Source organism: Heterodontus francisci, chromosome 15, assembly GCF_036365525.1.
Source record: "Heterodontus francisci isolate sHetFra1 chromosome 15, sHetFra1.hap1, whole genome shotgun sequence".
Lineage (NCBI taxonomy): Eukaryota > Metazoa > Chordata > Chondrichthyes > Heterodontiformes > Heterodontidae > Heterodontus > Heterodontus francisci.
The window spans coordinates 59,598,890-59,611,757 of NC_090385.1; the positions used below are offsets into that span (position 1 = coordinate 59,598,890).

Sequence of the window (12,868 nt, forward strand, 5' to 3'; positions counted from 1 at the left end):
ATAATGCTGTCAATAGTGAAGGTTCTGAGGATTTCAGCAATGGTTTGGTGGTTACATGCATCATTTGGTGTGTTACTGAGCTATTAAAGCCAAAAATAACCCAAGTTTGATCATATTAGCTGGTGCAGTAGCAGGTGTTACTACACAGGATCTTAGAGCCCCAGGTTTGTAAGTAGAACCAAAGTTATCAGACAGGCTTTGGGCTCCTGATCTAGTAATCTACACCGGAAAATGCGTGTTTGCGAATGTTTTTTTAATTCTTTCACGGGATGTGGGTATTGCTGGCTCGGCCAGCATTTATTGTCCATCCCTAATTGCCCTTGAGAAGATGGTGGTGAGCCGCCCTCTTGAAGCGCTGCATTCCTTGTTGTGTAGGTACACCCATAGTGCTGTTAGGAAGGGGGTTCCAGGATTTTGACTCAGCGACAGTGAAGGAATGGCAATTATAGTTCTACGTCAGGATGCTGTGTCACTTCGAAGGGAACTTCCAGGTGGTGGCGTACCTGTGCACGTGCTGCCCTAGGTGGTAGAGGTTGCAGGTTTGGAAGGTGCTGTCGAAGCAGCCTTGGTGAGTTGTTGCAGTGTATCTTGTAAATGGTACAGACTGCTGCCATTGTGAGTCAGTGGTAGAGGGAGTGAATTTTGAAGGTGGTGGATGGGGTGCCAATCAAGCGGGCTGCTTTGTTCTGGATGGTGTCAAGTTTCTTGTGTTGTTGGAACTGCACTCATCCAGGCAAGTGGAGAGTATTCCATCACACTCCTGACTTGTGCCTTGTAGATGGTGGACAGGCTTTGGTCAGTTAATCGTCGCAGAATTCCCAGCCTTTGACAACCTTTTATGTTTCAATAAAGACCACCTTTCATTTGTCTAAACTTCAATGAATATTGGGCCAAATTTCCTCAACTTTTCCTTGTTGGGTGAAGACAGGGTTCTGGCTCAGCGATGGTGCAATATTTGATGAAAGAGCCTGCCAACACTCACTATCTGGAATCACCCATAAAGAAATGAAGAATGGCTGCGGGTATAAGTTACTGGAAGGTATTTGGCACCCTTGGAATTACATTCCAGGTTCTTCATAAGCAGGACAAAAATTCTGGGGGGTGGGGGGGGGGGGAAAGAGAAAAAAGGAGAAAATTTTGATCTAACTTCCCGCAGCCACCCACCCCACCCCCCACTCCCAACAGGAACTGATGGGATCAGCCACCTGTTTTACACTCCGCCCTATTGTACTTTTCATGGACTTCCATTGAACTGATCCCACCAGTCTCCCACTGGCAGGAGTTGCTTATAATTATCCCCAAGATTTTAGAGAACATTCTACAAAAATATTTCCAATGGAGAACAAAGGTACTCATGTGATGCTTCAAACCACTGAAATAAGATTTACATGAAGCATGTCAGCAATCGGAGGAGAATATACAACTGATTTCAATGTGGCATCATTGTTCACTGTTCTTGGCAATTTTTAACCAATTAAGGACATGAAATGGTTGTTAAAATACAAAATTATATTTCATCTCAATCTTTCCCCAACAGTAACATGTCAACAGAGATAGGGCTGGGAATTTGGCATATTACTGCAGCACTGTGGAGGAAGAGTTTAACCATAAAACAGACCATCTTATCCTCGACAATGTGAAACTGATGCTGGTAAACAGAATTATTATCTATATAATACAAAACTGGTGCTGGTCAACAGAATTATTGTCTAGATACGTAGAAAAAATCCTCGTACTTTAATTACCAATGTATTATTTTGTGGGATGGCTGGTAAGTTTGCGCTTCAAGGAATGTTGTTGATAGGATGCAGTGTCAGCTCAGTGTCATCCAGGGTATGGTTCTAAAACCTCCAAAATAAAGCTCCTATTCTGTCTCAGTCTAAGAGAACTATTTTACCAGTGTGTTGTTTCAATATCTCAATCCAGCCATGATGTGGCTATAATGATATCAACTCTTGTGACAGATACACATTCAACTTCAAAGTTTAAAAACTCTAGGGGATACAAATTAATCAGGGCCCAGACATGGTGTTGCGCGAGAGCACCTTTCTGAAGAGAGAGGCCCAAGGGTGGTCTGAAATTGAGCCTCATCTATATCTTCGGGGGTGAGTAGGGATGATTGTCAGGATTGCGGAGTCGTCCTGACAGCACAGAAAGCCTTTAAAAAATGTTTTAATTTGTTTTTTTTAAAACGGATCTGGAGTTGGCAGCCATGGTGGCTTGAAGTACTTTTAAAGTGTAGCCACTATTGTAATGCAGGAAATGCAGCAGCCAGTAGGCACATAGCAAAGCTCCCACAAACAGGAATGTGATAATGACTAGTGTTAAGAGTGTTGCCTTTTTTTTGTTAAAATTTGAGAATTTATATTTTTAAACTGAAAAGGGATTCCACAGATGCTGGAACTCGGTGTTTTTTTTTTAAAAGGTTACTTGTCGGTTTGGAATGAGAGCGAACTGTAAACAGTTACTGGAAAGCACATGTTTACAAATAAAAACCCAGCAGGTGGTGTATTTTAACTTGGAGAAATGTTTACAAAGAAGTGACAAGCCAAGAGACTGGTCTTGCAGAAAGTTTTGGTTTCATTTTTGAACTATTACAACAGATAGTTGGTGTTTGGCCTGAAACAGAAGATCACCCTGTTCATCTTTTAGTTTAGTTTTAGAGATACAGCACTGAAACAGGCCCTTCGGCCCACCGAGTCTGTGCCGACTATCAACCACCCATTTATACTAATCCTACACTAATCCCATATTCCTATCACATCCCCACCTGTCCCTATATATTTCCCTACCAACTACCTATACTAGGGGCAATTTATAATGGCCAATTAACCTATCAACCTGCAAGTCTTTGGCATGTGGGAGGAAACCGGAGCACCCGGAGGAAACCCACGCAGACACAGGGAGAACTTGCAAACTCCACACAGGCAGTACCCAGAATCGAACCCAGGTTCCTGGAGCTGTGAGGCTGCGGTGCTAACCACTGCGCCACTGATGCCGCCATCTCTCTTGTGAAAACTAATCCTGTATCTCCAGTGTTTCAGATTCCTATTTCCTCCAGTATTTGAAGAAAGCCTGCACATTTAAAGAACCTGCATGTCAAATATGTGGAACTGAAACCTTTGTTGCTGCATTTCTGCTGTAATGCTTATTTTTGGAGCCTCTGTAGCTGCATCTCTTGGAAAGCCTTCCCAAACTGATGTTTAACATTGTCTGAAAGCACTGTTCTAGGAAGATCCCAGTAACAGCCATCGACACGCCTTTAGGACACCTAACCAAAACAAAAGACATTTTTCTACCTTCTTTTCAGCTTAAGTGTTATTTTTTATTCCTTCTATTCCTTTGTAATAGCTGTAAACAAAAATCCCTTTTATTTTTTCCCAGTTAACTGGTGTGTATGTATGTATGTATGTATGTGTGAGGGGCTAGGATAAATAAGGGGCAATAAATATTGCAATTTGTGTGTTATTTTATTATTGGTTAAGACTTGGTTTATAATTAACGGATAATTTTGTTTTTTATTGAAGAAATTTGGTTGGTATGTTTATTCTGGGGAAAAAAAGAGTACATTATTGTATTGGTAAGTGGGAAAATTTTAAAATATATGTTGTGACCTGTGGAGAAGTGGGACTAGAGTAAATAGTGTTCTCCTCCCGCCTCGGTCATAACACTACATATTGATATAAATATTAGCAAGGACATTGGGGATAACTCCCCTGCTCTTCTTCGAAAGAGTGCCATGGGATGTTTTACATCCACCGAAGAGAGAAAATGGGGCCTCAGTTTAACACCTCATCTGAAAAATAACACCTCCAACACTACAGCTCTCCCTCAATACTGCACTGGAGTGCCAGCTTTGATTCCTGTAATCAAAATAATGTTGCAATATGATCTCCAACTAGTCAGTTAAAATGTTCAGAAAAGGACTCAAGGAATTTGGATACTTTCTTACTTTTAGGATAGTTTAAAGTAGAAACAAAAGCAGAAATCTTGTACATATTGATGTTTTATAGTTTCTGTGTATATTTTTTAAAGGGAGGACAAGAATGTATGTTGGGAAGCTCATGCAAATTTTAATGCAAATGATGTAAAAGGATTTTTTTTTTAAAAAACCTTCTGATGAAAGGTCACAGACCTGAAAACTTAACTCTCTCCGCAGATGCTGCCAGACCTACTTCCAGCATTTCTATTTTTTTATATAACAGGACAGATCTTGTTTCTCTGATGTTGTCTGTATTGTTACTGAGATAGCATGACAAGATGCAGCAACAGAAGCCAGATTCTTGGCAATTCCAGACACTCTTACCGTTGAGAATTTAATTCAGAGGATTCATTGTAGGACAAGCTCCAGAGATCAGTCATTTCCAGCCGAGAGTACTTGAAGGCCTTCCATGCTAGAGGAGAAAGCCAATTCAGGGTCATAAAAGAGAACAGGCCTGAATTATCAATTGGATGCTTGTACCTGAAAGAAAAGGGTAACTATTAAACTATCAGCTGGAAGTTTCTTAAACATTTAATACTTGTGTATATGTCAATTAGGTATACAACACAAGTAAAGCTTTTTACTTTGGATGATAAATACATACATTATGGTTAAGATATTGTTAACTGTAGTATGAATATATACAACATTTATCCCATGATTTATTGATCATATTCAGTGGAACAGGAATGCTATATTTAAATTTAATATTTCAGCAGAGATGTGTCCTTAGGAAGCTTTGTGTGTTATGCTGAATTGAAGGGAACGAGTTGAGCATACACAACAGTATTTAAAATGGACACCAACTTAACAAAAAGTTGAACTTTTGTTCACATGCACAATACCCAATAATGTAAATTGATCAGAACAATTCCATCTTCACTCACCCCGTCTTTACTGTCAACATCAAATGTGTACAGACTTTTCAAAGATTGAGACAATCTGCTCAGCATCCTTCTCCTTCACTGCACTGACTCATCTCAGTTTCTCTATACCACACTCCTGACCTCATTACCCCACAGCTTCTCTCTCATTCCCTCATTGAGCTCATCTTTTTGAGCATATCTTTAGCTGCCTCCTTACCCAACTCCTTGCTACAGCACCCATTAACATCTCTATGAAGTACATAATAACATTTTACTATGTTAAAAACTGCTGTATAAAAATGCAGGTTACTCTTGTTAACCTGAGGATATGGAGATTAACTGAAGTATGCTGCTAGTAAGCACTCAATGGGATAAGGAAAGTATCTAATAGAGCTGATCAAAAGCTTCTCTAAGTAGTTAAAATAATTTACCTCACCATCAGCATGTAATGAATTATTGAAAAATACAATGAAATCTTTTAGTTTGTTGTTCAGCGATAAGTTTCCCTGACGCAGGGAGTGGAAGGACTCAAGTGCATTTTGGTTTAAAAATGTAACGTATTTTGATACTATTTTATTGTTGAATAGAACTGTGAAGCCGATAATGTGACTTAAGCCCTGATTAGCATTATACCACTTCAGAATTGGTGCTCCATATTGATGGATGCTGAGGTCTACTCACTGCGCACTGTTACTATCAGGTGAGGAGAGATTGAATGGTTCCCCTCTTTTCCCTCCCCTTGTTTGACCACAACAAGTTTACTTCTCTTTTAAAATGGATATACTTGCCAATTAAGTGAGTATTTAACAGTTTACGCGCTGTAATCATAGAACCAATTGGACAGGTTTTCTTGAGTTTAACAAAGAAAGAGGTCAGCTTTATTGTACTTAAACTGATCTAAGTAAGGTAATAAAATATGTTCTGACTTTTACACACACACGCAAAGAGGCCAGAATTTTACGGCCCCCCACGAGCAGGCAAGTGGCGGGGGGCCGTAAAATTGAGTGGGAGGCGGGTGATGCCGTCCCCAACGCCTTCCAACCCCTGCTGCAATTTTATACGAGGTGCGGCAGTAAGAAACTGCTCACCCGCCCCAGGCCAATCAAGGCCATTAAGTAGCCAATTAACTACCATTAAGGGTCTCCTCCCACCACTGCTGGTATTTTACCAGCAGCCGGCAGGTGGCTCAAGCGCCCAGAACACCAGCAGGTAAAATGTGGCAGCCTTTTTACAGACTCGGGGGACCCTCCTGATCAGGCACCCTATGCCCCATGGATGGGCACCACCCCCCCCCAATGGCTTAATTGTCCCCACTGCACAACACTGCCCCACCACCCCCCAAGTGACCTCCCTTGCCTCGGTGGGACCCCAGTCGTTTGTCCCCGGCGAGGTGCCAAAAACTTACCTTGGTTCTGGGGCTGTCGTCCATCTTTCTTCTGTTGCCTGGGAGCAGTCCCAGCAGTGGCCGCTGATTGGCTGGCAACTCCATTAGGCAGGACATCTTGCCTCAAAAAAGATGTAAGTCCCACCCAAGGCCAATTATTAAGGCCTGGGGAGCGTAAAATGCCTGCATGGCACCCCAGGTCGGCCCAGCATAAATTTCCAGCCCCACACACATTCACTGTTTTCACACACACAAATAGATTACAGAGTGGTGGAAGGATACATTGGTCAAATTAGTGCCCAGAGAAATAAAAGGGGCATACAGTCTCTCGAGGTTGGTGACTTAGCTGGCTTCAGGCTAAACCCGGTGGTCTTGTTGACTTTCCCTCAGTGGGTCCCGATGCTTACAATTTAAAGACGTGGACAGTTGATTCGGCTGTGCTCCTGCAGCCTGTAGTGCAGGGTTGATTTCCTTCCAGGAGTCTCTGTCTGCAGCAGGGGCATCCTTGGGGGATGTTACGACCAGGTGAGAAAGGGGTCTACGGTCTCTCTCAGCCTTCACCTGTTCTTACTGTAACAGGGTTTTATTTTTAAACCCACTGTATTTTGAGCTCCCCATTGGTGAATCCTTGTTCACCACTTTCCAATTATAAGGCAAAGAAATGAGCACAAACAGGCTTTCTTAGCTTTAAAGAAAAAAAGATTGAAATTTATGAAAAACAAACTAATTCAGATTGACGCCTGCGGATGCACCTATGCTAGCATGCATACGTGATGCACACATGCAAATAGAGACAGAAAAGCGAAGAAAAATACAGTGGAGAGGTTTGATGCAATACCTGAAGAGTTTCTTTATTATATTTCTTCGAGCTCACTGTAGGGTCCTTTTGTAAGTAGTTCTTGCTTGTAGGTAATTCTTGCTTTTCGTTGGGGCCCAGTATTCTCCTTAAACCTTGTTCACTGTAGGAGACTTTTCTCTCTTGGGGTTCATGCATCTTCAATTGATTCCAAAGCTGGTGAGAGAGATGGGAGCAGACAGGAGAGAGATGTTCTCAATCCAGGAGCTTTCTGTCTGCAAACACTGTTTCTCCAATTTAAAGCTCTAAGTTCAAAACTCTGCAACAGCCAGTTAGTCATCTGACTAAACTGGTCTGACCACGTCTGTTCTGTGTATTGTATGGGAGCAAGGGATAGCTCCTTTGTTCCAACACCGTCTGCTAATATGCAAAAATGTGTTTCCGGCTAGGGGGAGCAATTCCTTGTAACATACCCTCTTTTCTTCCCAGCAACAATTTGAAGTTTAATGTCCATGTGGTGAAATTAATATGCCTCATTCTTGGCAGATGGGGACCTGCATAACACCTCCACACCCAGGGGAATGAAATGCAATTTGAAAAAAAGGTGCATTTCATTCAAAGGGTTGAGAGAAATATATAAGATAAAGAAAACCATGCATTTCTCTCATTCATTCATTAATAAATCTTAAAGCTTATTACAATTGTCTTTTCTGGATGCCAGTGCTGCTTTCATTTCCCCTTTTTGGCATCCCAATAATCATGTGGTTCTTTGGGTAAGTTTTTCTTCAGTTTGCCCATTTCCATGGCTGCCTAGGATTTTTGTTCCTGCTGAGGCAATTTTTTTTTCCAGGAGAGTTAGTAGTGGGCAGGTCTATCCTGAATTCTCTTTCAGTGCTTTGCTGAGTCATGCAAAGGCTTTTGACTTCAGGGGATGGGTGGTTCCCTTTTTTTCTGACTGTGGGGGAGGATTCTTTGTTAAGCTCCCTTTGTGCTCTGGGACATTCCTGCCTGTGGGTATTGGTGCAGACTTGATTGCACTCTTCTGTGGCACTTTGACTAGGTGAGGCATCACCCTTAATGGTCTCGCTTGGTCTTTGCAGGTTCCTGTAAACGCTGTTAGCAACTCTGGTGGGGTGCTTCGAGAGTCTGCATTTATGTAGGAGGATGTGGGATCTAACTTTTCACATTTTCCAGGGTTGGCTGACTAGACAGTGGGGTTGTTCATCCAGGATTCCTCCCGGACTTCCTTTAACCTGCCCCTCTTGGTCACTTTTTCCCCTGCTGTTTCTAAACTTTTGCCAGCCTGTCCCCTTTTGCTCTTGGCGGGGAGCCCTTACAGTTCACCAGCCATCTGCTGGAGGGTCCTCCTAACACCGGTACAGGATTTAGGGGTGCAGGTTTCACTGTAGGTTGGGGTTTCCCCTCATCCTGGCACATGTGGCAACTCCTGCAGTACTCCACCACATCTTTGGGGAGTTTCGGCCAGTCAATGCTGTTTTATGCGGGCTTAGGTCTTTTGTATACCAGCATGTACTCTCGTGGGCCCTTCTTAATATTTCTCCCTGGTACCTCTGCGGCACCACTAACTGGTGAACTACTGCCCACTCCTTGCTCTCAGGTCTGTGAGGAGAACTCCATTCCCTCAGCAATACCTCATTCTTTAAATAGTAGCAATCTGGGACTCCCTCTGCTTCACTATCAGATTGGGTAGCCTGTGCTAACTCTTGAAATACTGGGACGGCTAGCTAAGCCTCAGCTAGGGAAAATCCATTTAATTCATTACCTGGGTCTTCTAACTTTCAAAAGAAAGTCTCAGTCTTGCAGACCTCATGGTCATCTGCCAGCAGTGCCAATGCAATCCCCTCTGGGGGAGCTGGTTTGATCATGGCCTGATCCACTACACATTCAGGGAAACAGGAGGGGACCGTCTCCTGCCACTGCCCTGTCTCTCTGACCTCCTGTGGTCTTGCTTTCACTACTGGGAGGGGGCTACCACCTTCACCCCTGCCAGATAATTACCTAGGAGCAGGTCAACCCCGGCCACAGGCAAATTAAGGACAATCCCTACTGTCACTGGTCCCGAAACGAGGTCGCACTCCAGGTGCACCCAGTGTACAGGTACAGGCATACACTGCCCTTCAATACCATTCACCACCATTTTGGTGTTCACTGCACTCTCTGGGGGAAAAGTCAGACCTTTTCCCAGTAAAAGGGATCTAATGGCCCATGTCCCGGAGAATCATGATGGGCTTGCTTGCCCCATTTGAGGGGTATGGGGTTACTTTCCCTTCAGACACAAAACCCTGATAGCCTTCAGGAATCCTTTTAGCTTTTCCTGCACTGCCTGTAGTAAGCTTCCTGGGTTGCAGTCTTACTGCAGTTAAAGCCACTGCTTGTTCTGCTGTGCTTTCCATCAGGGTCCTGATTAACCCTACTGGTTTTCCCTTTAGTTTCCAGCAGTCAGCTTTTAAATGCCCTTCTTTATTACAATGGAAGCACACAGGTCTCCGGGTCTCATTCTTGCTCACAGCACCTTCCTTTTTGGCTGGAGGAGGGCCCCCTGTGTCTCCTGCTTTCCGTCCTCTTCCAGGACTGCCTGGACTTTGATCACCTTCCCACCCTTTGTCCTTTTCTGATTTGTGGTGGTGATCAGGAAAGGTTCTCCCCTGGGAAGCCGACATAAATTAAGGCAAATTCATCGGCCAGATCAGCCGCTTGCTGGGCTCTCTGAACCTGCTGCTCCTCTACATGGGTCTTATTGAGAGTGGGAGAGAGTTTTTAAATTCCTCTAACAGAACTACTTCCCCGAGATTCTCAGAGCTGAGCTGTACTTTAAGAGCCCTCAGCCATTGGTCAAAAGCCAGTTGCTTACTTCTTTCAAACTCCAGATAAGTTTGATGAGCTTGTTTCTTGAGGATTCTAAATCTTTGGCGGTAGGCTTCGGGTACTAATTCAAATGCCCAGAGGATAGCATTTTTGGTCAGTTCATAACTTGATGAACTCTCATCTGGCAACAGGGAATAAACTTCATGGGCTTTTCCAGTTAGCTTGCTTTGCAACAAGAAAAACCTGGTCTCAGCTGGCCATTTTATCTGCCTTGCCAGTTTCCCAAAAGACACCAAAAAATGCCTCCACATCTTCCTCACTGAATTCTGGGATTAGATAAGCTCCTCCTCCATATTGGCTATGCTTTCACTGGGGTTACTCTATCATCCCCTAGTTAACTCAGACCGCTTCAGCTCTCTTTCTTTGCATTCATTCCGGAATTTACTTTCTCTCTCTCGTTCCTTCTCCTGTCTTTCTCTCTCTCCTACCTTTCATTTTCTTCACATTCCTTCTGGAAGGCTCTCTCTTTCTCCCTCTCCTCTAATTTGTGTTTCTTTTGTTCCAATTGTATCTTTGCTAGCAGTACCCTGACTGGGTCTGCTTCTACTTCTTCAGATTCAAGGGAAAAAATGGTTGGCAACTAGCCTTAGGAGTTCAGACTTCCTCGCCTTGTCACATACAGTGAACCCACACTGCTCAGCCATTTTCCTCACCTCCTCCATAGACAGTGCTTTTAACTTAGCCCAAGTTACTTCACTCTGGCTTGGAGAGCTACTAGCTTCAGTTGCAGACATGTTAGTATTCAATCACACACAACCCCAAGAAAAGCTGTATTGAAAACTTGCTTTTATTTTGACTGGGAACAATTTGGCTTCCCACTTTCAATTCCTCTTGTTTGTCTGTGGGTAAAATTCTGGATGCTAGCACCCAAATTTCTGTTCTGAATGGGTGAGAAAGGTGTCTAGGGGTCCCTCTCTGCCTTCACCTGGTCTTACTGTAACAGGGTTTTATTTTTAAACACACTGTTTTTCGCTCTCCCTTGGTGAATCCTTGTTCACCGCTTTCCAATTATAAGGAAAGAAATGAGCACAAACAGGCTTTCTTAGGTTTAAAGAAAAAAGATTGAAATTTATTAAAAATTTAAACTTAAACTCTAATTTGGTTGACGCCTGTGTATACACGACGCGCCCACGCTAGCATGCATACGCGATACACATATGCAAATAGAGACAGAAAAGAGAAGAAAAATAAAGTGGAGAGGTTTGAGGCAGTATCTAAAGAGTTTCTTCATTACGGTTCTTTGAGCTCACTGTAGAGTCCTTTTGGAGGTAGTTCTTGCTTGTAGGCAATTCTTGCTTTTCGTTGGGGCCCAGTATTCTTCTTGAACCTTGTTCACTGTAGGTGACTTTTCTCTCCTGGGGTTCATGTGTCTTCAATGGATTCCAATGCTGGTGAGAAAGAGATGGGAGCCGACAGGAGATGTTCTCAATCCAGGAGCTTTCTGTCTGCAAACACTATTTCTCCAATTTAAAACTCAGTTCAAAACTCTGCAACAGCCAGTTAGTCATGTAACAGGCCCTCTTTTCTTCCCAGCAACAATTTGAAGTTTAATGTCCATGTGGCGAAATTAATGTGCCTCATTCTTGGCAGGTGGGGGCCTGCATGACAGGTGGTCTACTCTCTTCAGAGTATCAGCTGCTTGTCCCTTAACTGCAGAGAAAACAGAAGCTTAAACACACAAAAGGGTGGGCCTGTCACATGACTGTCACCCAGTGATTCAAACATGGTTGTTATTGGTGTATTGCCCCATGCAACTTAATCAATTCATGTCTGGGAATCCCCCTCTCACATCTCTGGTCCCATTGTTCAAGTGATTGGGTTTACTGGTTCATCTTCACCAGGTGAATACCTCAGGTGATTGCCTTGATGCCTTGCTAATGGAGACAGGATATGTGGTTCACCCATTGTCCTTGATGGGTCTTTGCAGCCATCTCACTGGATTGGAATGTGGAAGGTACAGTACTGCAAGTTGGCTATCCATCTTTAGCTGCAAGCTAAAGTCACTTTTAGTCTGTTCTTTAAAATTCAATTCTGGTTTCCAGCCTGTGGATTAAAAATCATTTGACATAAACCACGCTATCGTGACAGCATAAGAATTTCCAGAAGAAACAGCCTGCATATTAGCTGCATGCAACCCTCATTAATGTGTGTCCACCATCCCATGACATGTCTGTAGAATGCTGCAGATTCTAATCACCCACAGCACTGGAAGAAAAGCTCAAGCCCTTTCTATTGCCATTTAAAGGGGTGAAATATAGGGCTGGATTTTCAGGCCTCACTGGAGGGCAGGAATAGGGGCTGACGGGGCCCAAAAATACCAGTGCCAGCTGGTGTGTTGGTTTTGAGATGTCGCTCCCAGCACTGGCAACATTTACCAGGGTGGGGAGAGGGTAGGGCAGCAATCCCTCTGCCTCCCAATTAAGGCTTAGCTCTTTAAAGGGGAGGTTGAAATTTTAACGGGGGAGACACGGGTTGCACGTGCTGTCCAAGTCTGACCAGCTGAAGGGATGCAGGTACAAAGTGGGGAGCCAGTCATGGTTGCCCCAGGAAATTACCCTGTCCCACAAGAGGATCAGCAGCACAGAGGGTGATGGCCTTATGGAAAGAGGTGTCCTTGGTGCTGCGCAGATGGCAGGGAGAGTGGGCAGTCAGTGCTCAGGCATTGAACAGGTTCATCAACCCCCTGGCAATGTGGGGGCAGAAGAGCAGGGGGCAAGGCTCCCAATCACAATAGGACAGCCACCTGTCCACAACGAAGGCTGCAGCTCACACTGGGGGCACGACTCTCAGATTTTGGGACCAGTGGTGATGAGGTGCAATACCTTCTGCAGTAAGGGTGGAACCCTGAGCAGCAGGAGGATATAGTGAGGAAAGAGGGACAAATGGCAATGGCAGCCATACTGTCAGCACAAGATCTATCTGGAGATGACCACGACCCAGTGCCACAGGAGACT

General features: G+C 43.9%; 1 protein-coding gene across 1 annotated transcript in view; it reads right to left on the minus strand.

Moving 5' to 3' along the window:
- The window catches only part of LOC137377684 (ATP-binding cassette sub-family C member 5-like), a 269,211-nt gene that overhangs the window by 194,241 nt on the left and 62,102 nt on the right, over positions 1 to 12,868 (minus strand). Inside the window, exon 4 of the mRNA XM_068047603.1 lies at positions 4,307 to 4,462. Coding sequence (XP_067903704.1) covers positions 4,307 to 4,462 — 156 coding nt within the window. The remainder of the gene's footprint in view (positions 1 to 4,306; positions 4,463 to 12,868) is intronic.